The sequence below is a fragment of the Artibeus jamaicensis genome, unplaced genomic scaffold (genome assembly GCF_021234435.1).
Source record: "Artibeus jamaicensis isolate MK-2021 breed Jamaican fruit bat unplaced genomic scaffold, CSHL_Jam_final scaffold_847, whole genome shotgun sequence".
Taxonomy (NCBI): Eukaryota; Metazoa; Chordata; class Mammalia; order Chiroptera; family Phyllostomidae; genus Artibeus; species Artibeus jamaicensis.
The window spans coordinates 15,587,723-15,612,758 of record NW_026522057.1 but is presented as its reverse complement, the minus strand read 5'-3'; the positions used below and the strand labels follow the sequence as shown (position 1 = coordinate 15,612,758).

General features: G+C 51.9%; 4 protein-coding genes across 6 annotated transcripts; 2 read left to right on the top strand and 2 right to left on the bottom strand.

Moving 5' to 3' along the window:
• The first annotated feature begins 12,402 nt into the window (after positions 1–12,402).
• Positions 12,403–15,502, top strand: FAM110D (family with sequence similarity 110 member D). 2 transcript variants are annotated; one of them, XM_037135912.2, is made up of 2 exons: positions 12,403–12,472; positions 14,265–15,502. In XM_037135912.2, the coding sequence occupies exon 2, from the start codon at positions 14,358–14,360 to the stop codon at positions 15,180–15,182; it is 825 nt and encodes a 274-aa protein (XP_036991807.1). In that variant the 5' UTR covers positions 12,403–12,472; positions 14,265–14,357; the 3' UTR covers positions 15,183–15,502. The 2 variants fall into 2 exon arrangements, with proteins under 2 accessions (XP_036991807.1, XP_036991808.1); XM_037135913.2 differs by lacking the exon at positions 12,403–12,472 and adding an exon at positions 14,009–14,119.
• Positions 15,503–16,639: 1,137 nt separating this feature from the next.
• Positions 16,640–19,942, bottom strand: CUNH1orf232 (chromosome unknown C1orf232 homolog). Its single transcript, XM_037135845.2, has 4 exons — positions 19,859–19,942; positions 18,477–18,560; positions 18,269–18,366; positions 16,640–16,955 (listed from the first exon to the last, which is right to left on the bottom strand). The coding sequence occupies exons 1-4, from the start codon at positions 19,940–19,942 to the stop codon at positions 16,640–16,642; spliced, it is 582 nt and encodes a 193-aa protein (XP_036991740.1).
• A 1,479-nt stretch (positions 19,943–21,421) lies between these two features.
• On the top strand, positions 21,422–22,298 carry ZNF593 (zinc finger protein 593). The gene is made up of 3 exons (XM_037135965.2): positions 21,422–21,687; positions 21,865–21,927; positions 22,007–22,298. The coding sequence occupies exons 1-3, from the start codon at positions 21,488–21,490 to the stop codon at positions 22,146–22,148; spliced, it is 405 nt and encodes a 134-aa protein (XP_036991860.1). The 5' UTR covers positions 21,422–21,487; the 3' UTR covers positions 22,149–22,298.
• A 327-nt stretch (positions 22,299–22,625) lies between these two features.
• ZNF593OS (ZNF593 opposite strand) lies at positions 22,626–23,298 on the bottom strand. Of its 2 annotated transcripts, none has more exons than XM_053660734.1 (3): positions 23,243–23,298; positions 23,050–23,122; positions 22,626–22,772 (listed from the first exon to the last, which is right to left on the bottom strand). In XM_053660734.1, exons 2-3 carry the CDS (start codon positions 23,092–23,094, stop codon positions 22,626–22,628), a joined length of 192 nt encoding a protein of 63 aa, XP_053516709.1. In that variant the 5' UTR covers positions 23,095–23,122; positions 23,243–23,298. The 2 variants fall into 2 exon arrangements, with proteins under 2 accessions (XP_053516709.1, XP_053516708.1); XM_053660733.1 differs by having other exon boundaries at positions 23,205–23,246.
• Between the last annotated feature and the right edge of the window lie 1,738 nt (positions 23,299–25,036).

Below are 25,036 nucleotides of genomic sequence, written 5' to 3'. Positions count from 1 at the left end.
CTTTTTGAGCCATTTCATTGCCCTTGAGATTGAAAAGCAAAGCATTTGTTTCTCCACTGAGAGAAGTGAAGCCATAGACTTCCAGTACAGAGAGCTCTATTTCCCCCTTGAAACAGCAAAAGAAAAATTACCTCTCAAGAAAATGAGCCCTACTATGCACCAGATACTTTGTTAGAGACTTTTAACAACTATTTTGTTTGAGAATCCTCTCACAGCTTACAGATGAGGTATAGGAAACTAATAATGACAAGTTGTATAGGAATGAACAGTAGTCACAACTAAAATGTCTCAAGCACTTATTATGAGCCAGGCATTGCTTTAAGTGCCTCAAAAGCACTGACTCGTATCCTCCAGAACCGTGCAAGGTAAGTACTGTTCTTCACCATTTTACAGGTACAGAAACAGAGGCAAAGAGAGGGTAGATGACCTGCTCGGGTCCACAGCTAGTTTGGGATCTGAACCCAGGCATCTTGGCCTGAGAGCCTATGATCTCAGTGACTACTCTACGTTGCACAAATGGAGGCGAGTATAGAATTGAGGAGAGACCCTGGAGATACCTAGATGGACTATCGCTGAGAGTGTGTTATCAGGAAAAAAAAGGGTGAGATGAATACAGTGAGATCAGATTGTGAATGGTCTTTGAAGACAAGCAGGAAAATACGAACTTGAAATATAAGCTAAAAAAATGGCCCTGGCTGGTGTGGCTCAGTGGATTAAGTACTGGCCTTTGAGCCAAAAGGCCTCAGGTTCAATTCCCAGTCAGGGCACATACCTGGGTTGCAGGCTGGATCCCTAGTTAGGGGCATGTGTGATGCAGCAGACTGATGTTTCCCTCCACCCTTTCTCCCTCCCTTCCCCTCTCTCTAAATATAAGTAAATAAAATATTTAGAAAACAAAACAAAAAAGCTAAAAAATGAGTGTGTCTTTTTGTTCCACCTGTCAGCACTGTAACATTCACAGGTTCTTAATGCAGGATCCATGAATGGACCTCAGAGAATCTTGAACCCCCTGAAATGTTAGTGGGTTTGTAGCAATATACATGTTTCTAAGGGGAGAAATCAATAAAAAATGTTAGCCCTGGCCAGGTAGCTCAGTTGGTTAGAGCGTCCTCCTGATACGCCGAGGCCGTGGGTTCCTTATAGAGTCTGGGCACAGACAAGGATCAATCAATGGATGCATAAATAGGCCGAACCACAAATCAATGTTTCTTCCTCTCTCCTGCTCTCAAAAATTGGTAAATAAAAAACGTTTTTAAAACGGAGGGTGGGAAAGCATGACTAACAACGCACATTATAAGATGACAGGAACAAAAACTATATTGATCTCAGTTCAAAGATAAAGGATGTCAGAATAAATAAAAGAATAAAATCCAGCAATGTTTTGTTCACAAAAGACAAACCTAAAATGTAAGAACACAGATTAACAAAGTTTGGGGAAAAAACACTAGGGAGGAAAAAGGATGAAATTATGTTTAAGCAAAAAGCATCACTAAAGAGGGTCACTATATAATGAGAAGGTCAAGTCACCAGAGAGAGAACATGTCTAAATCGGTATGCACCAGATAACATAATTCAAAGTGCTAGAGAGAAATGGACAAATCTGCCATCCCATCGTTGGGTATTTTATTTTTATTTTTAAAGGTTTTAAAGGTTTTATTTATTTATTTTTAGAGAGAGGAGAAGAGGAGGAAGTGAGAGAAACAGCCATGTGTGGTTGCCTCCTACATGTCCCACTGGGGACCTGGCCCGCAACCCAAGCACATGCCCCGACTGGGAATTGAACCGGCGGCCATTTGATTCGCAGGTCGACACTCAGTCCACTGAGCCTCAATCCACACCAGCCAGGCCCATCGTTGGGTATTTTAATACATCTCTCCTAGTAACTAATAGAGCAAATGAATAAAAATTCAGTGAGGACATGGGAGCTTTGAACCTTACAATTAATAAGCTCTGTAAGTTCAGTCATCTATGTGTCTATCCCTATGTCAATACTTCATTGTCTTAATTACCATAGCATTAAATAAATTAACCCTTAACATCATCCTTGGCACATGGCAAGTGCTTGGTAAAGGTCTGTGACAGCGGCAGCAGCAGCCGCAGAGTTGACTCTGTGAATTTGGTGGAGCAACTTCACCTTCGTGAGCCTCAGTTCCCTTTTCTAAAAAATGGCCAGAATAATAAATTACTTGTCTAAGTTCCTTTGCAAACCAAATGAAAACAATGGGAAGATATTTCATAAACTGCAGGAAAAATATATAAATAAAAGGGATTGCTGCTCTCATGGGTTAACTGGTATTACCAAGCACCAAGTATCACGGTAAATAACCAGCGGAGTGGCCACCAGGTGGAAGAGCAGAGCTGAGGTGTGGACTCCTGGGCTACCTGGAGCTGGGAAAGACAGTCAGCAGGTAAAAATGAATCAAGGAGGCTTCTTGAAGGGTAAAGCCTGCCCTCTGGAGGATGGGCCTGGAACACCTTGCTCAAGCCCAGTGAGACTGGCGCTTTCCGGGTGTCCTTGGATAAACCGCCCCCCAATCTGAATCTCTGCCTCCCCTCAGTTCCACAGACTTACTTCCTGTAGATGTGATAGGATAGGGTGTGCTAATTTGGGAAACAAAATTATCATTGTTGCCTGTGCCTCACAGGGCCAAGTTCACCTAATCTCACAGTCTTGTTGGGGGCAGTCTCTGAAGGGTAAGTGATTGACCACAGATTCCCATTGTGTCACTAAACAAGAGCTGACCTGGGCTCCAACCTCCTGATGACCGATCTCTTGGAGATTCCTAGGCTTAGCCAGGGTGGCTTCTCCGACGACAGCTGGAACCTCAGGAGGCCAGAGGGAGTGGACGACTCAGGGTCTTGGCCCTTTATGGCCCAAAGATTTATTCTCATCTCTCTCCTGAAGTCATTTAAAAATTATGAAGGTTTTGGAACTAGTGGGTGCTTAATACTTGTGCATAGAACAGATGTTGAGGAGGGAACTGGGAAAGGGTGTCTGGATTTCAAACAGAGTAGAAAGAGATGTATTGGAGGAGCTGTGAAGAAACTGCCCCTTCAGGTGACCTGGGGATCTCTGGGTGGGATCTCAGAAGAAAAGCTGGAGAAGCTGAGTTGTTCCTGGGGGCGGAGGATATAATCCAGATGAGAGATGGTGATGGTCTGGACCGGGGTGGTAGGAGTGGAGTGGGACAGAAGTGGTCTAAATCTGGATGTATTCTTTTTTCCCCCAAAAAATTATAAGAGAAAGTTTGTTTAGAAAGTTACAGAGGTGGTAGAAGTGAGCCAGCTGGGTTGCGAAGACTCAGAAAACAACGTGCAGAGGCCAGAGAAGGGCCCTGGGAGCTCAGGAGAGAGAAAGGCAAAGGTGGGTGTGCTCTGAGCGGGAGAGCAGGCCAATCTGGATGTATGCCGAAGCCAGAGCCAAAGGATGTTGCTGATAGATTAGATGTGGAATGTGAAAGAAGGAGATGCGTCCAAGATTACCGCACGCTTTTGACCTGAGCAATTGGAAAGATGCTGAGACGAAGGATCAGCCGAGATGAGGAAAGCAGTGGTGGAGGAGCTCCGGAGGAGACACGTTGAATCTTGGGTTCCCACATATTAGCATCAGTTCAAACTCGATGTCTAAAAATTCCTAAAATGTCTGCACTCTCCCTCTCCGTTTCTTGGAGAAGACTTACTGTACGTAGTTATGGCAGTGCTGCAGGCTTCTCCTCTAAGGGACCTGGCCTCCTATTCAGTCAGGATTTCAGGTCTGTGAACTGGCTTAGATCTAGAACTTAGCCCAAAAGGCTGAGATGCTGCTGCAGTGCGACAACAATTCAAGTTAGGCTTCTGACCATAAGACACTGAGATTTTTCTGTAATATAACTCAATAATATTTAATAAGCAGCTAATCTGTTTCATTCTTAGAGACACTCTGATGAAAGATCCCTGCAAGTGTTGCCCTGGCTGGTGTGGCTCAGTGGACTGAGCACAGGCCTGTGACCAAAGGGTTGCGGGTTTGATTTCCAGTCAGGGCACATACCTGGGTTGCCGGCCAGGTCCCCAGTAGGGGGCGCATGAGAAGCAAACACACATTGATGATGTTTCACTCCCTCTCTTTTCCCCTTTCCCCCTCTCTAAAAATATATAAATAAAATCTTTTTAAAAATCGCTGCAAGTCAAAGCATTTTGATGATCACCTCATCCCACCGCACATTCCCCACCTTGACTTTGGCAGTTCGGCTCAGCTCTGCCACTTGGGCCTCTGCTCCTCTAGGACTCCAGCATCCCCAGGGATGCCAGGGAGCCCATCTCAGTGGCACCTCTTCAATATGCCCTTGCTATAGAGGTCACCCACCATAAAAATTTTCAAAGATACTGATGCTGCTTTCACGAATACTTATCTCTGCACCCAGGTGAAGAATTACCCTCTGAGCCCTTGTGAGGAATGTACTCAGTAGGATTATGGAGTGTATGCCATTTCACGTGATAAATCTTTTTTTATATATATATATTTAATTTATTTATCTTTAGAGGGGAAGGGAAGGAGAGAGGGAGAGAAACATCAATGTATGATTGCCTTTTGTGCATCCCCTGATGGGAACTGGCCTGCAGGGAACTGGTCTGCAACCCAGGCATGTGCCCTGACTGGGAATCGAACCGAGATTGTCTGGTTCGCAGGCCGGCGCTCAATCCACTGAGCTACACCAGCCAGGGCTCACATAATAAATCTTCTCCAACATTCCTGTATTCTTAGGCATCAGACAGATTAACCAAGGAAGTGCTGGCACCTCAACCTCATCAGCAATATACAGGCCATGCTGAGTATTAGTTTTAGCCTACTGAATGAGCAAACTGTTAGAGCTACTTTTGGCTGCAAGAGGTAACACATTAGATCTAGACTCTCTGGTAAGGGCACTCATTCATAAAATCAGTACGACCCAGGGTTTTGTCTTCTCCTTGACTCCACCCCAGATACACTAACTCAGGTTCTCGGAGGGTGGAGTCCTGATGGCTTTCTCGTTAACAAGCTCCCAGGGTAGATTCTATGTAGCCAGCTGGACTCCACCCAAGGAGTGGCACCTGGGAACCACCTTTCTAATCAGTGACCTGCTCCAGACCAAGAGTGAGTTCCTAGTAAAGTCAGGACCAGAACTTTGGTCTCCTGACTCCACAGTAACTTCTGCTGCTCTTCCAGGCCACTTTGTAACAAACCTGGAGGCACCTGGTCAGCATACCTGAGAAATTAGTGTGGAGGTGGGTTAGAATGGTGAGCAAACCGAGGCTGCACATGTTCCAGGCTACAGGCGCTGTGATGAAGGTGACTTTAGTTTTGGAGAAAACAGTGTGCTTCCTTCTCATGTGCCTGAAAAACCAACCCAACACAGTTAAGCCAAAAGGAAATGTGAGGACCAAATACAGGCTTGCTTCAGACATGACTGGGAGCAGAGACCCCACTCATCGAGGTTGGTTCTCACTCTCTCCACTCCTGGTTGACTCAGTCCTGGGGGCAGGTTATCCTCCCAGGGCTGTCTTCCCGGATTCTTGCTCAGCCAGGATGACGGGAAAAGCTTTTTCTCAGAGGTCACAACAAGTCTCATTGGTTATGATTCGAGTTACATGTCCATTTTTAAATGAAGTAGTGGGGCCAGAGAAATGTGATAGGCTTTTGACCCAGGTCTAGGTCAAGTGCCCCACCCAGAGTCAAGTTACCCCACTCTGGGAGCGCAAGGGCTGAGAGCGGGAGGAAGACGGCCTAGGTCAGGGCAAGACTGCCCGAAGAAAATGAGTCACTGTCGAACGGCAAAACTGCAGGTGAGGAAGCTGACAATGACTGAAGAAGGTGACAGTTATAATGCAGGGGTAGGTAGGATTAAAGTGTTGGTTGTCACGCAGTAATGATGATGGGAATGGTGATTATAACGCCACCATCGCCCCTCCCTCCAGCTCCACATTCTGCAGGAACTGCCCTCCTCACATAGAAAAGTGTAGGTCCCTGCAGCTGGGTAGGTGCAGTGAGACCCAACACTTCCATGGCCATAGCTCAGTGGCACCCTTTAGAATTCACTAGGAGGAGCCCTGCCTTTTAAGGAGCACTGATACAAAAAACACCGCAAACGTCATTTGTTGAAGATCGCGTGGGCGTCTGTCCCTCGGGACCCAGTGGAAGCCGTGCCCCTCAACATCTGCCCTCGGTCTCAGCCAGACAAACGCTTCTCCGCATCCCTTGCCCTATGTCCTCAAAATAAAAGGCTGCTACACGCCACAAGATTTTGCGCTGCTGCCGACGCTGCAGACAGCCACTGTGTGGAGCGCAGGGAAGGCTCAGTGGTGAAAGCGCTTCGGTGAGAGAAATGACAAGTTAACTTGTGCCATCCTTCCTCTCGGAGAGCACGAATGCCACAGATTCGTGCGCAAGAACCTGTTGTTGCCCATCGAGTGCGGGTGCCCATTTTCTTGCTTCCCTGTGTTCCCACGCGCAGCGCGGCATGTAGGTGCAACGACGCCCGTGATGGCTGAGGAAAACTCCGCAGTATTAAACAGTATATATTTTACTTTTAAATTGTAAGTGAAGACTAGGCATGGCATGCAGGAAGCATGGAGCCAATCGCATTAGGAGGTGGTGAAAACTGTGACGTAAGAAGTAGGGATGTACCTGATGCCGTTAAAATACATTGTAATATTTTCTGTGTTCATGATAATTTATTCTATATAACCATTTAAATGTTTGAACATGTTATATAACATAGTTCATCTCTAAATGTAAATGTTGCTGTAAGAATTTTTCTTTTCTTTAAATTTTTTATTTATTAGTTTTTAGAGAAACAAGAAGAGAGAAAGCTCAATTTGTTGTTCCACTTATTTATGTATTCATTGGTTGATTCTTTTTTTCTTTTTATTGAGTCTATAGAAAAGGGAAGGGAAGGAGAAAAAGGGAGAGAAACGTCCATGTGAGAGAGAAACATCAATCAGTTGCCACTAGCCCACGCCCCAATTGGAGATCGAACCTGCAACCCAGGCATGTGCCTTCACAGGGAATCAAACCAGCGACCTTTTGGTTTGCAGGACAAAGCCCAACCAACTGAGTCTCACCAGCCAAGACTCATTGGTTGATTCTTGTACAGGTCCTGCCAGGAGAAGAAAACCACGACCTTGGCACAGGGGAATGACACGCTAACCCACTTAGATACCCAGCCAGGGCAAGAATCTGATTTTTAATTCTAGTTGCTACTACCTCAGCAAAGCAAAAACTAAAACAACAACAACAACAACAAAAATACCTAAACTAAAAAAAAAAAAAAAAAAAGACCGAAGAGAGGTTATCTAATGATAACCACATAATTAGTAATTTTGCTGAAATCAAGGCAAGAAAAGTAGATTTTATGAACTAAAGATGTAATTATTTATAAATTAATCACATCTTCCTTTTCTTGCTCATTCAGCATTGCTGGGCCCTGTGACAAAACACCCATACATGCTTAATAATAATTAAATTGAATCATCTAATATTTTGATGACTTTCTCTGTGTAAAAAAATCTAACCTTTAAAACTGATTTTAGAAAGAGAGGAAAGAAGAGAGAGAGAAAATTAAAAACATTGATTTGCTGTTCCCCTTATTTATGCATTCATTGGTTGATTCTTGTATGTGCCCTGACCGGGGATTGAACTGCAACCTTGGCACATTAGGATGAGGCTCTAACCAGCTGACGTACCTGGCCAGGGCTAAACATCTTTCAGTACGGCATTATGAAGGCATATTTGTCAAGATAGGAGGACAGATGTCTTGCCCCTGCATTTCATGAGACATCCCTGTTTCCTTTCCACGTGTTCCCCTATTTGACTAAGTCTAGGTTGGGTGGTTTGTGTTCCTTGTACTGAATCTGGAGGCATGTTGATGAAGATGGTGGTGGAAAGCGGAGATGACGGAGATGTCAATGAAGATGCAGTGACAGAGATGTAGGTGACAAGGACTGGAGCGAGGACTGCCATTGGGCTGTCCCCATTCTAATCCTTGCTTCTGTCCCCCATGCCCAGCCAACGGAGCAAGCAAAATAGGAAGGCAGGGGGCAATGCGAGTGGACTGGCTGCAGCCCCGTCTGCGCACAGCCAAGGCAATGGGCTACCCAGGGGCTATGAGCCAGCCCTGGAGGCCCAGCTCTTCCATCTGCGAGCTGTGTGACCCTCGGTGGGTCACGTCACCTCTCTGCCTGTCTCCTCACCCCTTTCAGGGCTTTGTCAGAAGTAAATGAGGCCCTGAGCAGAAAGCACTTAGTGTAGTACCAAGCATGTAGCAAACAGTAGGTGTGGCTGGTTTTGTTACGGAAACACTAGATTGTAAGCTCTAAGAGAGCAGAATCCTGTCTACTTTGTTTATTGTTCATTAGGTGCTTCGGTGGGGGGGGATGCTTAATGTATCTCTGCCCACCACCCCACTGCCCCCTCCTTTCTCTGGCCACCTCTGCCCCTCCCCTCAGTGACTACTGGACAGTGGGCACTGGGCACCTGGCTCTGCCCAGAGGTCACGGCCTCAGAGGGAGGGCCGGAGCCAGACTATTGTTGTGGCAGAAATTCTTTCCGAAACGGAAAGCCCTGAATGGGAGGATGGCTGCTCTACTCCCTCTGGGGACTTACACGTGGCCCTCGAGGGGGCCCCTCCTGTGGTGCGCAGGCATTGCAGAAGCCCGGGGCCCCACCCTTCCCTCTCTCTGCGTCCCAGGTCCCCTTTGAGCCTCCTCCTCTCATTCTAAGCCTGACTCTTCTCGGGGTTCCCATTACCTCACTGAATCCATCTCCTCACAAACCCCCTCCTTTTTCTGCACCCTGTCTTCTCTCCAAGTCCTCCCGAGCCGCACTGCCCAGAAATCCCTTTCCTAGCCTTTTGCCCTCACACGAGGTCTCACCATCCACCCACAATTCCCCCACCCCGTGCACTCCGACCTGCCAAATCCCCACCCACCCCTCCCCCGTCAGGAATCCCTTCCAGGCCCAGATACCCTCTCCTCTTTGAAAGCATCCACCTCACCAGACAGAACGAATACCGGCCCCCATGTCCTCTGCCTTGTTCAGCCGTCACAGCAGCACTGCTGGCACTTTGTGATGATCAGTCCTTCACACCTCTGCCCGCCCCCACCTCCACCCCCCAGCGGGCTGAGCTTCCCTGGGAGCACAGACCTTGTCTGCTGACCCATCCGCTGACCCCATGGCACAGAGCAGTGTTCAGAATGATTTGTTGACAGCAGCTGAGAGTGAGACTGTGGGAATAGGGAAAAAAAAAAGATGTAGGCCAGAGTAGTCAGGAAGGTGTTGGAGGAGGGCCCAGCTAAGAGGCAGATTCACCTAACACTGAGCACCTTGAGGCCCCAGGTGCTTCCCCTGCATGGTGAGCACTTCTTTGTGCCACACAGGAACTGGGTCTGGCCCTGGCTGCTGTGGCTCAGTGGACTGGGCACCAGCCTGCGAACTGAATGTTGCCGGTTCAGGGTGCACGCCTGACTTGGGGGCCAGGTCCCCAGTTGGGAGCTAGTGAGAGGCAACCCATCCATGTATCTCTCACACACTGATGCTTCTCTCCCTTTCTTTCTCCCTCCCTTCCCTTCTTTCTAAAAATTAATCAAATCTTTAAAAAGAAGAACTGTGTCTTATCACTTGCATTTTACACGAAAAGGAATTCAGAGAGGTTACTTGCTCAAGGCCACACAGCCAGTGAATGGTTGGCTGGGATTAGACTCAAAGGCACACAGAGGTGTGGATGGCTATGGCAAGGGCAGCTGGATGGTGAGGGAGTTGACATGTTTCTCCTCTGTGACAATGTGGGTCAGGGCCTGAGGTTAGACCTGAAGGGCCTCCCTGAACCGTCTCATTATTCCCAACGCAAACCAGAGCTGGTTCCCCATCGTCCCACCACCCTCTCCTCCAAGGAGCCAGTTCTGACTCAGACCCATTCCCACTGATCCTCAGGGCGATTCGGGAATGAGCTCGGAAATAGGAAGGAAACCTCTCTCGGATTTGGCTTCCCCGCTTTGCCCGAGGTCCTGGCTCTAGGTCTGGAAGGAACCACTTTAAGGATCTCTCCCTGGGGACCCATGACCAGAAAGACAAATGATCCAGCAAGTGTGGCCAAGAGACAGGCAGGGCAGGCAGCTGCAGCTCCACCCCATTATCCCCCATCTCCCACTGACCCCAGGGCTCTCTCACCCAGGAAGCCAGTCCAATTTGACCTCTCCTCCATGACCCTGCTCTACCAGTGTGGTGGAGGGTTTGTGTCCACTGGCACCTGGGACAGGGTCCTGTCACCCCTCAGAGTGGGAGCTCCTGAGAGCAAGGTTCCTTCACCACCTTCCCCCTCAGGCTCCTGAAGGCGGAGCTGTGTCTACCTCCTCGGACTGGAGACTCTCAGGGTAGACTCAGTGTCTACCCCCTCTGATAGAGGCTCTGGCCGGGAAGCGATGTCACCTCCAATCACCTCCTCAAACCTGAGGCTGCCTCCCCTCACCCCACAGCACCTGCATTTCCTCCTGAGTCCCCTTTTTGTAGCCCAGCATCTGTCTTGGGCCCCTAGGAAAAAGCTGAGAAAGGGGCCAACCCGGATGCTCCTTTAAGGGGTGGGGGTTGAGAAGTCAGACACAACAGCCCCATCCTCCCCCTCCTCCACAGGCCAGGTTTCCTGCCATTGACAGCATCCCAGCTGGGCCCTGCCCAGCCTCCATGCTTAACCCCATCATGACCAGATCTCAGGGCTACTGGCCCACACCCCCGATCTTCATCTATAAAATTAGGAGAATGGAAGTCCCCGTTTCGTTTGGTTGTTTTGAGGATTAAATCATTTGAGTGTTAATCATTTGTGTGAGACACGCACAACAGTACCTTGCATATAGAAATCTCTCAGTAAAAGTTAGCTGTGATTCCTAATCGTGTGAGCTGACATCAGCCATTTCACTCTCTGAGCCTCCCTCAGTCTCTTCTGCTGTCAAGTGGGAAAAATAATAAAACCTACCCCAGAGATTGTCCTGGGCATGAACTGTGATCATGCACGTGAAAGCATTCGTACAGTGTTGTAACAACACACTATGGAACTATCATGGACAGAATAATAATAACCCCAAATAGGTAATAAAAACCTCTTGGAGGAGGTGGACTCATTACCTTACTTGACAGGCAGAGGATGCAGTGGAAAGAGTGGGTTTAGGGTTGGGCTTGGGCAAGCCTCTCCCCTATCTGATCCAGTTTCCTTACCCTGCTGGACCCCTGTCTAGGGTCCTTGGGAAGGGCAGAGAAGAGCAGAGAGCACAGGTGTGAATTGTAACTATTAAAAACTGCTACAAGGGCCCTTGCTGGTGTAGCTCAGTGGACTGAGTGCAGGCCTGCAAACCAAAGGATTGCGGTTCAATTCCCAGTCAGGGCACATGCCTGGGTTGCAGGCCACTTCCCAGCAGGGGACACACAAGAGGCAACCAAAAACTGATATTTCTCTCCCTCTCTCCTTCCTGTCCCCTCTAAATAAAATCTTTTTTAAAAAAAGGGAGGATTTGTGGAAAGTGACCAGCTAAAGGGGGGCAGGGACCCCTTGGCGGGACCTCATTTTTTGAGCTCTGGGCATTGCAGAGTTTATTCCCTGGGAGAGGGGAGGAGCCTCCTGTCACCAGCACTGTAGGGACAGGTAACAGCCCTACATGAGGTGCCAGATAAGAAACTGTGCTGGCTCTAGAAGTCCCCAAGATGGGGCAGAGGAGGAAGGAGGCCAAAGGACCCAGGTTTGGCCCCAGAATAATCCCTTCTTCCCAGCCAATCCCCTTTGCTATCAGCAGACTTTGGGGAAAAACACCTCCAATGGGCTTCCAGGTGACCTCTAGGTGACCTTCAAGCCAAGACTTGCAGGGACAGGCTCACCCTGAACATCTGCAGCCCCACTGTCCCCACCCTTCGGCTGCAGATTCCTGGCCTCACCCCTATGGAGAGCAGGCTTGCCGTCACCCACACACCCAGACCAGGACAGGTCTAAGCCTGCTACAGAGGGAAAAAGGCACAATCAGTTAGAACCCGGCTTTGTCTTCCCATTCCAACCAAGAGAATTTGCCAAGGCCCAACAGCGGGGGCTGACCCCACGTGAAGAGCATGTCTAACCCCAAGACTCTGAAGGAAGCCTGGGAATCAGGAGATTTTGTTTGGGGTCCTAGCTGTGCCCGAAGCTCACTGTGCCTCTGTGCAAATCATTTAACCTGTCGGGGCCTGTGTGACCATCTATAAAATAAAAGAGCTGGACCTGGTCCATAAGTCCTCTCCAACACTAAGACTGATCAGGAAGGAGTTAACAGTCCAGGCTCTGGGTCAGGAAGGCAAGGGTTAATCTGGGGGGGTGGAGGCTCTCTCTGCTTTTCCTGTGGAGAGTGAGGTTTGGCTGCCACCAAAGTTACTTCTAGTCCCTGCTGTCCCTCCAGCCCTCAGTCTGGCCCTGCCCTGGGTCCCCGCATTCAGCCTCCCCACACAGAGGTGAGTGTACCTAGAGCCCATTGCTGGGGTGGGAGGGCACCCAGGGACCCAAAGGCAGAGAGGCTGGCCAATGAGCACAGTCCCCCAGCCCTCAACTAGAGCAGAAGACTTAAGCAAAGTTTGGACCACTAAGCACAGGACTGGGAGAGAGTGGGCAAAGGGATGGAGGGCACAGGGATGTCTGCCAGGCATCTAGGGTGGAACGTCTGTGGTTGGGCATCAAGGCCAGCCCAGAAGGCAGGGAAGGGACAGTAGATGGCAGACTATTTTGGTCCCTATGTTTAGAGACTTTTTATAGTTTCTGCACTTGGGACTGGGAAGGGGAGGAGATGACAGGGGATGTGAGGGTGTCCATGAGGTCAGATAAGAACAGTGCCCTCCCGGGACCTTGGAAACTGACCTGTTGCCTGGTGTAGCCCTTGGGAGCCAGGAAGGAGGGCGCTGTCAGGCTCTCCTCACTCTCTGGGTTCCCAGTTTTCTGTGGGCTGACTTACTAGACACTAGCTGGGTATGTGTGAGTGTGTGTGTGTGCACACATGCACACACAAATCTCAACAAGTTGTGCTGGGGGGGATGGAGTTGGCAGGGTCTCTGCCTCTTGGCCCCTCACTGGGGCTCCCCTCCCCCATCCTTGACAAATTCTATTCCTTTGTTACTTCCAGACTTGAGGTCTTCTGAGCACCCAGAACTGACTGACTCTCTCATCTGAATGGAGGATGGGGGGAGTGAAAGGGCAGGGGCGGGGTGGGGTGTGCTGAGCCATGTGGGTGGCCCCTTCTGTTACTGCCAAGGAAACTGTCAGCTTTTGATTTACAACCCCTCCTGGCCCCCTTCCCCTGAAGAAGGGAGGTGGAGGAGAAGGGTCACTGGGTCTCCGGATGAGAAGAGGGCAGAGACCTTGAGGGCAGATTTCTGGGAGTGCAGATTTTGGAGTTAGTGGAAGGAAAATTTTCAGTGAGGCAAGAGGCCCATCTCTAACAGAACTTGCCTGCTTTTATAGCAGCAGAAACACAAGCAAGAAGAGGGATGTTCTGATGGGCAAGTGTGAGATCCAATCTGAACCAGTTCAGAACTGAAAGGTGAGAGACCTAGGTTCTAGACTGGGTCCCTAACTCTCAGCAAGCCCTGAGCAAGCCCCCTCGCTCTGGGCCAGGGTCATGTCTATGAAATAGAAATGCAGAGGCAGATAAGGTGATGTTTACGATTCGACTTTCTGGAATTCTCTTGACAGGGAGGGGCACAGAGCAGGTAGCTGGCTGACATAACCTGGTGACCACTGCCTTCTCCTTCCCAATGGCCCTGCTGGGCCTGGGCAGGGCAGTTGGCTGCAATTACTGGAGACCTACCCTGTGGTTATATCCCTGACCTCCGGTACTTGGGGGTGGGAAGGGTGGGCCCTGCTGGAGCCAGCCTCTGCTTGGGAAGCCTCCTTGTCTTGGACTCCAAGTTGCTGGGTTGGGAAGAGGTATTTTTTCCGGTTGAGGCCACTTTCGGGAATTGGGCCCGGACCAGCCCCATTTCCTTTTCCCAGTGTTGCTTGTTGATGCTTGCTTGGCATGGCCCTGTGATCAGATGGGGCAACACTCAAAGGGGCATATGTTTATGGATGACCAGGGAGCCCCTGCCCAAAGTCTCTGAGGAATGGGGGTAAGGATTCCCTGAGCCTCTGGCCCCAGGGCAGACGGTGACTTGGATGGGGGAGGGGTGGTTGGCCGATCCTATTCCCAGGAATGCCTCAAGAAGAGGGGCAGGGATATCGACTCTCCCCCTGACCGCTTCTCTTTCCCTGCAGGCCCAGGGAGCCCCAGCCAATTGCTCTCAGCAACTCAACTAGCTGCCTACCTCCGGCGGCTTATGGGGCACTGTCCTGCACAGTCCTGCTAAGATGCTCCTGGCCTCTCCCTCCACCCCATCCAGAGCACGGACCCCCAGCGCGGTGGAGAGGCTGGAGGCTGACAAAGCCAAGTATGTCAAGACGCACCAGGTGATAGCGCGACGCCAGGAGCCAGCCCTGCGCGGGGGTCCTGGGCCACTCACGCCGCACCCCTGCAATGAGCTGGGGGCCCCTGCATCACCGAGGACTCCCAGGCCCGCCCGCCGGGGGAGCGGCCGGCGGCTGCCAAGGCCGGACTCTCTCATCTTCTACCGCCAGAAGCGGGACTGCAAGGCTTCCGTGAACAAAGAGAACGCCAAGGGTCAGGGACTGGTGCGGCGCCTCTTCCTGGGCACCACCCGAGACGCCACCTCCAGCAGCCCAGGCCCAGCGGAGCGATCTACAGCTCCTGGGGGTTGGGGGACGCCCAAAGGTGCCCCGGAAGAGGTGGGAAAGCGGGCGCTGTGCCCCACGTGCTCACTACCCCTGTCCGAAAAGGAGCGCTTTTTCAACTACTGCGGCCTGGAACGCGCGCTCGTGGAGGTGCTGGGTGCTGAGCGCTTCTCTCCGCAGAGCTGGAGCGCCGATGCCAGCCCCCAGGCCGGAACATCGCAGCCACCCGCCTATGGGGACACCAGCGACTGGACGTCCAGCGATGGAGGCGCTGATCACTCAGATCGTTCAGGCGGAGGACGCGGCGGCGAAGGCTCAGAGGCGGCAGGCTCGGAGCGGGACGGGCGCCCCCCGGTGTCCGTGGTGGAGCGCAACGCACGCGTCATCCAGTGGTTGTACGGCTGCCAGCGCGCCCGTGGCCCGCCGCGCGAGTCTGAGGTGTGACCGCAGTCACTCGGGAGCGGGCTCCCGGGGAGTCTAGGGTCCGGGGATGATCGGGGAGTAAGCATGGGGCTGGACCCGGGCATGAGCAGGGATGCCCTGCCACTGACACAGACTGACTTTTGGCAAGCCCCCCCTTCTGGATCTGGGCTTCCCCAAATAAGCATAGGGGCATGGGACAAAATGATTCCCAAGGCCCTTCCTAGGGCAGACAGCGGAGATGGAGTGGCGGCCTCATGGCCCCTGTGGAGGTGGGTCTGGGGAGTGAAGACTGGGCTTAGAATTTCAGAGAACCTGCTGAATAAAGTCAAAACGTTAAGCCAGCCACGAGGTTGATGTTGAGGAAGAGGGGGAGGGAAGGGTTTGCAGGTGTGCATTGCGTGGGTGTTGGAGTGTGGGTTCCAGGCTGTGTGACTACCCTCCCACCCCCTCCGGTGAGCACTTAACATCTCTGGGCTGTACGTGCACCTTTCCCGTGACCAAAATGTTGTAAAGCTCATGACCACGAGCCAGCACATAGAAGGAGGTGCTCAGTGGATGACAGTTGCTATAGCCACTACCAACTTAGAATCTACTCACACTATTAGGACCGTCTCCTCTACCAACCGGCAGGGCAGCCAAAACTAGAGCGGGGAACCAGAAATGGCATGTTTAAAGGGTTCTGGGGAGAGGCCTTCTCTAGAAATCTGGGGCCCACAGATGTCTACAAGGTCCCCTTTCGTGGAGTTCGCTGACCCCTTTGGATTACTAGGTATGATGGGCTGAGCTAGAATTGAAGACAATAAAGGAAAGGACCCTTCGCAGGATTGTGCCAACCTCACATCCTGCCACTGCCTCCTTTCCCTCAAAGACACACAAGGTTACCTGCCTTCCTCACATGTTTACACCTCTAAGTCTTCATTCACCATCCTCCTTTTGCCTGGGTTACCTTCTCCTTTCTCTCCACTTATCCTTCTAAGATTACACATGTTCATTCTCCCACAGGAATTTCTGAATTCCCCAGTCGGCCTCATCTCTGAGCTCCGAAATACAGCCCTATAGTTTGAGTCTCAGTTCGTCACCTTGTGTCAGACCGGGGATGGTCTGAGTTCTGTTGTTAGCCTGTGACATCTTAGTACAAAGATGGTGCACCTAGTAGGGTCACAGGCAATGTTTGCCAAACTAAGAGGCTGAACAGAGCCATGGAGTCTGTCCTGGGGGGTTCCCCAGCTTCCTGGGAAGTTGTACCCTAAATCTAACACAATCTATCTGATATCCGGTCTTTCCCTGGTCATTTTCTCCCTGGATGTTTGTGAGATAAGGAGGGAAGGATTCCTCTAGCGGACCCCCACTCTGATGTTGCCCGCCCGAAAGAAAGCAGCTTTCCTGGCTGTCCCGACAAAGGCACGCGGTCACACGGGCTGTCGGTGCAGGGTTTTTATGTCGGTGGGGAGGATTGGGCACCCAGTTCGGCTGTCTGGCTAGTCACCTTTGGGCGCAACCTTCAACCTCATCTCAGCCAGTTTGTGAGTGAGGAAGCCCCACTTGAAGTCAGCGGCCGTGTCGGCCTCCTGCGGCTCGGCGCGCTGGGCAGCCTCCTCAGTGGCCTCCTCGGTAGCCTCGTCCCCAGCTTCGAGGTCCCGCTCCCGGGTGGGTTCCGCACCGCGCAGCACAGACGCGGCGGCTGCCTGCTGCTGCTGCCACCTGCTGGCAAACGCATCCCAGAATCCTGGCCCGCGCGGCTCCGCCTCTGCCTCTGCCAACGCTGCCTGCGAGGAGGGCCGCGCCGCTAGCGGGCTGGAGGAGACAGGTGGGGTGAGAGATTGCAGAGCACGAAGAGGAGGCAGGTTCCAGGGACCAGTAATGGGGCCCAGGGACTCGGAATGGAGGGGCCCGGGAGACTGGGCGCAGGTTGGGACCTGGAAGCCGGGTGAGGGCTCAGAGGTGCCAGAAAAGGAGGCTGGGGTGGGATGGGGTCTGGGGATTAAGACAACGACTCCGAGCGAGGCCAGAGGAAGAAAGCCAAAGGTGCCCAGTCTCAAGGTGGACCCTTAAGAAAGGGGCGGGGCCCAACAATTCGCAAGAGTGGCGTGGGACCCGGAGGGGCAAGATTCCGGGAGAGGGGCAAGATCCTGGAAGAAGGGCGGGTTCAGACTTTGGAGGCTGTGGTCAGGAGAGCTAAGCGTGGACCAAGGGAAAACAGGCGGGGCGGGTACTGGAGTCAGGTTCTGAGATGGAGGGATAGGGGGACCAGGAAAAGGAGGAGTCACCGGAGGAAGACGGGTGGAGTGACCCCAAGGGGAGAAGAAAGGTCTAAATCAGAGGTTCAGGGGAAGGGGGGGACTCGAAAGGTAGCGATGCAGTGTAGGGGGTATGCCTTGAAGTCTGAGGAGGAGCCCCTACAAAGCTGGGAAAGAGAAGAGATAGGTTCTGGGAGAGATGGGTGGGTCAGGGGGCCCAGGGGAGAAAGGAATAGGAGCGTGTCAAAGGAGTGTGTGTGACTGGGCTGGAGGAAGGGCCAGGGATGGAGGGTGAGCCAGAGATAGACTAGGAGGAAGACCGAGGCCCTGCGTCCTCCCCACTAACCCTCCAGCATCAAAATCCTGCTAAGACTGGTTCCTAAACTAATCCTCGGATCATCAGAGAGCTGCTGAAAATCTGGATCCCAGGCCTCAACCCACACATGCCGAACAGATCTTTGGAGAGTCTGGGAATTTGGGTTTGTCACAAGCTCCCTGGGAGAACTGAGAGTTTAGACCTCAATACTCTAGAGTTTAGAGTATTTGGGAACCACTGATCTGGACCCCGTCTGTTCCAAACACCTAAAGGTTCTCTGCGCAGTTCCCTGAATAAAGAGAGATGACCACACCCCTCCCCCCAAATGGACAGACAGAAAGAGAGCCCATAATACCTTCTAGCACCTCAGTCCTAAGAGCTGGTAAATTCCTCCAGAGATCTAACCTAATTTCCCAGACAGGCTGATTTGGCCTCTTACCTGCTAAAAGAAACAGATACAGCAGGGGCTGGCCCTCCCCAACCCTCAGACAGACCATATGTATAGGCCGGAACCAACACCTTCTGCCCCTGCTCCTCCACACACATACACGTACTGGTCAGCACAGGGTTCCGGTGGCAGCAGCTTGTCCTCATCTTCTTTGTTAAACAGAGATGACATTGTCAGCCAGCCTTTCACCCCGACCCCCTGAACCTGGGAGGCAGGAGCTGGGAGTCAGTGAGGGGCCAAAGCACCGGTCCCAGGGCTCCACGGCAGCCTCTGCCAGGTTCCTCAGGGCTGCGAGGGAAGAAGGGAGAACTCACCCGGCGGGCCAGCTGTGACATGGGATTCAAGGCCTCTGGGGTCGGTTCTGCTGTCTCAGGCTCCACTAAGGCGGGATTCTCCTTCTGGGACACAAGACTCCCCATTCAGCATGAGAGAGGCCCCAAGGGAATAGGAACCTCCTCCCCCACTGCTGGCCTGGTACGCATACGCCAGGCACCCCAAACTGCACAGGACCAAATACACGCCTAGTCCCCTCACACCCTCCACAAGTACATACAGGTACTCCTCTAAGCAAAGCGACCAATCACATACATGAGCTGTATAGAAAAATCCCTTCAGAAGCCCTTGAGCACACATACGTGCCCACCTACAGACACATCCATATACACCCAAAGACATGTGGACACTGGGAACACACACTGATGTAGACACACCTGTGCATGAGCATGCCTCTACGTGGCTACAGCTCTTCACCTACATGTGGCTGTATGTATGCACTGTGAGGCACTTAGACAAGGACATGTACGCAAGTATAGTATTCACACTTGTGCACCTCTGCAACTGCAGACAGCTGCACAAAGGTCCACCCACAGCACACAAAACCCCTGCACCCATTCAGATACCAAGACACAGATGTACACACAAACACCCGTCCCATACGAACAGAACACCCATCGACCATGCAGGCACAGGCTTCTGCCCAAATGTACACACCTGAAAATACCTATACCTGGTTCACACCTGCACATACACCTTCATTGGGGATTCCACATGGACACCAATCCTAATACTGACCCACAAGTACTTCTACACATGCCCAGCCCCAGACACCAACCTGTCTAGACATACACTACTTTACACACACACACCACAGAATGTATCCCTGCCCCTGCCACATCTATTTGCACAATTGCTATTTATCATGGCCTCTAGATGTAAGACTGTTTCAGAGCCTTTTCAGTTTTTTAACATTAGGATAAACATGGTCCAAGTGTGGCTCTGATCTGATGCTGTGACAGTGACCCTCAGAATACAAGTGTCACTTTGCCTACCTCCTGTACCAGGGGGCTCACTTCCCCTCAAGGTAAGCCATCCCACTCAGCTTAGCTCTGCCCATTAGAAAGTTGTGTCAAGCTGAGTATACCTTATGTGGCCACTGCCAATGGGCCTAGAAGGATGTCTTCCCTGTGGCAGTCCTTGAGATCTCTGGAGATAGTGATAACCCCTCTGGTGTCCCCCAAATCTCTTGTTGAATGTCCTGGCTTTCTGACACTGCACCATGCCATGTGTCATCCCTGAATGTGCTGATTACTTCCACACAAATGTGCCCCACCCCCAGCCTGTCCCTTGCCCTTCCTTGTGCCTTCACGCCCGCTGCTCCCTGTTCCAGCCCCACATAGCAAGCATGGATCATACCCACCTCCTCTGCCAGTTCCTCCTCAGATTCCCCGCTCAGAGTCTGTAGCACTTTGGATTTGTAGGTTTTCCAGAAGGTCTGGTTCATAGTTGCAGGGGAAATGGGTCTGGCACCCAGGCGCAGGAAGGCAGTGAGAGGCTGGTGGGCACCCAATGGGTCTGGGTTTAGAAACTCGGTGAGACAGAGAGCCTGTCCCAGGGATCTGGTGACTTCATTAAAGATGCACCAGCCTCTCCAGCTGGCACAATGCCCAGCAAGTGAACTGATCCAAAGGTGGGGGTGAGGGTGGGGGTGAGCCAGAGCCAGCTCTGCCACCTCAGCCCCTTGTCGTGACCCACATTGGCTAAGAATAATGAAGACATCTCTCTCCACAGTGGCCTCCTTCGTGGGCCTAGAGTTCTTAAATTTGATCTCTTGGAATGGCTCCAGAAAAATCCTCTTCCTTTCACAAAGTCCATTTCCAAAGTCCTTGGACCCAGGGCCCACATTGGAGCCCCTGTGACTATAGCCAAACTCGCTGTGCCCTCCACAGGGCCCTGCCCTGTGTCCCCACTTAGCCTCTGCCAATTGCAGTGGGAAAGTCTCAAGGCCCCCAGGCAGTTCCGTGGGCTTACATTTCACTGCTTTGTCTGGGTTGGAAACTGATTCCCCAGGGATGCACGTGCCTGTCTCCCTGTTTCCTGGCAACAGGTTCCAAAGAGCTGGAGCCCCTGAATTATTGCTGAGCTCCTCTGGTCAGCCTGGAAGGCACCAGGCCCCGGTGAATGGGAAAAGGCTTCTCCGGCTCTCTCCCTACTCTGAGCACCCAACACCCAGGCTGTAATTCTCTCTCTGCCTTCGCTGCTGCTAGCCCACACGTGGAAGTCCAGGGCTCAGAGAGAGGAAGCAAAGACGGGAGGCCCTCCCAGGAACACCTCCTTTTCTTGTGGAAGGAGCTGATCCCTCTTAAGTCTGAAAGAATGCCCGAGCACTGTGATTTCTGGGGAAGAACAGCCCTTCCACTGTTTTCTCGGGGATTTGGCTGGAGGTGGATGGGGAGGGACACCAGAGGGAATAACTGGGGAGAAAGTGAGAAGAGGCTAGGATTCAGGGAATGGAGATATGTCAGGAAGCCCTATGAAGACTGGAATCCCAAATTTATTCAGTCTCATTTATGAAACTCATGCATTCAGTTCTCATGTATTAATTTATTCCCATCACAGACATTTTTCAGCATCTCCTGGAGGGACTTAAAGCATGTCCCTCCTGCACCGCGGAGGGAGAACCAGGAAGGAGTGATGGGGCCAGAGAACGACGCTGAGATAGGTGGTGACGGTCGGAAAAGGCAGGGTAGCGGGACGCACAGGAATCCCCATGAGCAGACACCACCCCCGCCCCCTTCCCCTTCCCCGGCGACGACCCGAAAGGCCTCACACCCACGGGTTAGGGCATTTCGTTGAGTCCTCCCCAGGGCCGTGTCACTGACACTTATAACCGCCCGAGATCGCTCAGGGCGCTACCCGCGCGAGTGACGCCATCAGAGACGGTCCGCTTGGAGCCCGCCCCACCCCCGGGCGTCCGTGACGTCACTGAACAGTCCGGAAGCGCAGGCACGCGAACTTCCCAGGGCCCTCCGGTTCCGCTGTCACTACCATGGGTCGCTCCCGCCGGACGGGTGCGCACCGAGCGCACTCCCTGGCTCGCCAGATGAAGGCGAAGCGGCGGCTGCCGGATCTGGATGAGATTCACCGCGAGCTGCGGCCCCAGGTTCCCTCGCGGCCCTGGTCAGACCCAGGTGCCCAACCGGACCCTGACCTGCCGGGGGGCGGCCTGCATCGCTGTCTGGCCTGCGCGTAAGTCCAGGCCCCGGGCGCCCGGAGTCTCCTCTCCTGGGATCCGTGGGTCTACGGCCCTCCCATCCCTTGAGACCCCAAGCTTGGTGTCAGGGAATGAGATGCGGTCAGGGAGATAGATGTATCTGAGAGGCATTAATCATCCCCTCACTCTCCTATTACTCCTCATCCCTACAGGAGGTACTTCATCGATTCCGCCAACCTGAAGACTCACTTCCGATCCAAAGACCACAAGAAAAGGTTTGAAGAAATAAGGACAGGATTAATAGATGGGTGTCTGGTTTACAGGGCAGCTCCCAATTCCTCTTTTTTCTCCCAGGTTAAAGCAGCTGAGTGTGGAACCCTACACTCAGGAAGAGGCTGAGAGGGCAGCGGGTATGGGCTCTTATGTGCCCCCCCAACGGCTGGCAGTGCCCACAGAAATATCCACTGAGGTCCCTGAGATGGATACGTCTACCTGACATGGCCCGAGGATGCAAAAAGCAGAGAAGCTGCCCATGTTGCAGGATTAGGCTGGGAAAGACCGTGCCAACCTTTTTTGGCCTTGAGTTTGTTGAGTGGATGGCTTCTTCTGGGTGCCCTCACCCTCAAATAAAGGAACTGGATAAAGAGTGCCTGCTTCTGACTCCCTAACCTCCAGGGCACTTGCCTTACTCCTGCCCTGTGATGACTTCTCTGCTACTCTACTGTGCAGGACCTGGGGTGTCTATTCCCTATTTGGTAGCTTCGGAACCTGCATCCTTGCCTTCCCCCAGGGGTCCTGGCTTCCAGGCTGGAGACCCCAGGCAGAGCCCTGGTGCAGTAGGGAGGGATGGGGAGTAGGGTCAGGTTTATATGCACTGCTTCCAATGAGGGCAGAAAAGAAGTGGTATCCCAAGATTGTAGTCCCTGGTGAGTTACCTACCCCCCAGGGCACAGGTGAGAAGCTTCCCACTTCTTCATGGGGCCTGTGGCGGTGGCTGTTGCCCCACCATCTTCCAGACAGCGTAGCAGGAGCCACCCAGTCCAAGGACCGCCAGCAGTGTAGCCACGACCCCAACCAGTCGACTCCGGGGCTCTGCCTTCAGCTCCCCAGCTACCTGCATCTAGGGATACACAGAGGGTCTACTTGAAGGGTCAATTGAGACTACTAGTAAGGGGAGGTGCTGAGAAAATACAGCTGGGTGAAGGAGATATGGCCGCCATCGCTGCCCCAGGGAGATTCCACCCCAGTCCCTCTCGCTTCGGTGCCCATCTAGGCCCTGGCTGCTCAGGCGGCAGGGAACGTGACAACATTCCCTGGCTGTTGGAGCTGACAACCCAGCCATGATAGGGGGAGGAGGAACGGGTCAGTGCCCAAAATGGTAAATTAGGGGTACTTACCTGCAGAATCCGGAAGTAGCCAGGAGTCAGGCGTCGAAATTGCATGGTGGGTGCCACTAGTCTCCCTGGCAGCCTGTGGGGTAGAAGCAGGAATGAAGACCCGTGGTGTTCATGGTACCAAGAAGTAGAAATATCAGGGGAGAGAGGTTTCTGACCTCTGATATGCATAAGAACCATGCCTTTGGATGCTCACCAGAGTCTACCCTCCTAGGTCTATCGAGGGACGGGGCCGCTGCACCTTTAAATCTGGTCTCTTCCCCCTCCTGCCTGCCCTGCTAGCCTTAGGAGCAGCTGTCAGGAGAGATCAGCATCAGGCCTGGGCAGCACCTCCCCCACTCTCCAGGGAGGCCACGCTGGGTAGCCAGGAAAGGCCTTGCCTGACAGCGCTCAGGAGTCTCAGGCCTGTATCAGGTACTGGGGGGCTTCCGAAGCCTGGTCCTGGCCCCATCCCTATCTCAGATGATTGGTTGTCACCAATCAGCTCTCAGCAAAGGAGGGAAGGAGTACCTTAACCCCACCCCACCCCAAAAATTCAGTGCTCCTTTTTCCATTGGTCTTGGCTGGATCACCCACCCCTGCCTTTGGAGAGAGCACATACCACCCATTCCCCCAACATGGAGTTCCTGCAGGGACTGTCCTACCCTCAGCTTGGGAACAATAATAAAAGATTTGCATACATTGATTAGCAAGGCTTATTATCTTTTAGTACATAATAGATAGCAGTATTCTAAATACCTGTATTATATTATTTCATTTGGCATGGATTATCTCGTAAAATAAAAAAGCCATATTTGCAGAATAGTATGTAGGATATCTATATACTTAAAGGTGGTCCCCCCTGGGGAATGAGCTAGGAAGGTCCTCCTCTTATTTAATGACCTACAGTTATGTAACGACCTTTGAAATTTTTATAGCAGATATGTAAAAAGGACTTTTATAAACTCATAAAATTACCTTAAAATAGAAGCTGCCATTTATTGTGCCCCTAACTGCCTTGCCCTGCCAGGTACCGGGTGCCAGAGGCACAGAGAATAGACACTGTTGTGGTTGTTAGGCCCCAGTCCTCCTAGGGGAGTATGTGAATACGAGTGGTGAGTTCTTGTCTGTTGCTCCTCTACAGGATTGGGGAGGGCAGAGGCCGGGTGGCTTCTCAGTTCTATATCTTGTGCCAGCTCAGGGTAAGTGTTTCATGACATCAGGATAGTGCAGATGTGTCTGCCATAGGGAGGTTGTTGTAGGGAGAAAGAGGCAAAAAGAAAAAAATGAGGACTCAGCATAGAGGAGGATTGGAAGGGACATGAGGATTGGAGGGAGCTAGACCTGCAGGGACCTGGTGAGCTGGGCTTAGAGGGCTGTTATCAAACCCACTTTCAGAAGCAGAAACATGCACTGAGCCAGGAAGGGAGCCCCCTTTGAAGGAAGCGCCAATGATCTGTACTTGTGTTTGGTGCCTTGAGTGCAGGTGAGATGGGGTCAGCAGAGCTGGCCGAGTTCCAGAGACTCAGTTTTTATGTGAAATTATTAAATGATGGCAATCATTTAACACACATAACACACACATGCACACACACAACATGGGTATCTGTGGGCCAAATTCAGACTTTAGGTCTTGGTTACAGGCAAAATAGTGATAGGCTTTGAGAGCCAGGTCTTGGGGCACTGGTAGAGATTTCAAATTAGGTGACACAGTCTTAGGAGTAGGCTCTGGGAAGGCCTCCCCATAAAATTAAAGCAATAACTCAGCTCTTCTTCATGTTAGAGATTTCTGAATACTTAAACGACCTCCTCACAGCACTAAGGTCTAGGTGTCCCCCCCCCCCCACCACCACTTTAGAGGAAAAAAAAGTTCAGAGAAGGGTAGAGTTTGGGCTCGGTCTTAGAGCAAATGGAACGGATTCTGATTCCAAATCCTGGGAGTCCCCTGGCCTCTGCTAATAATGAAACGGCAAACATTTAGTGTGTTTCAGATGGTCTAAGAGGAAGACTT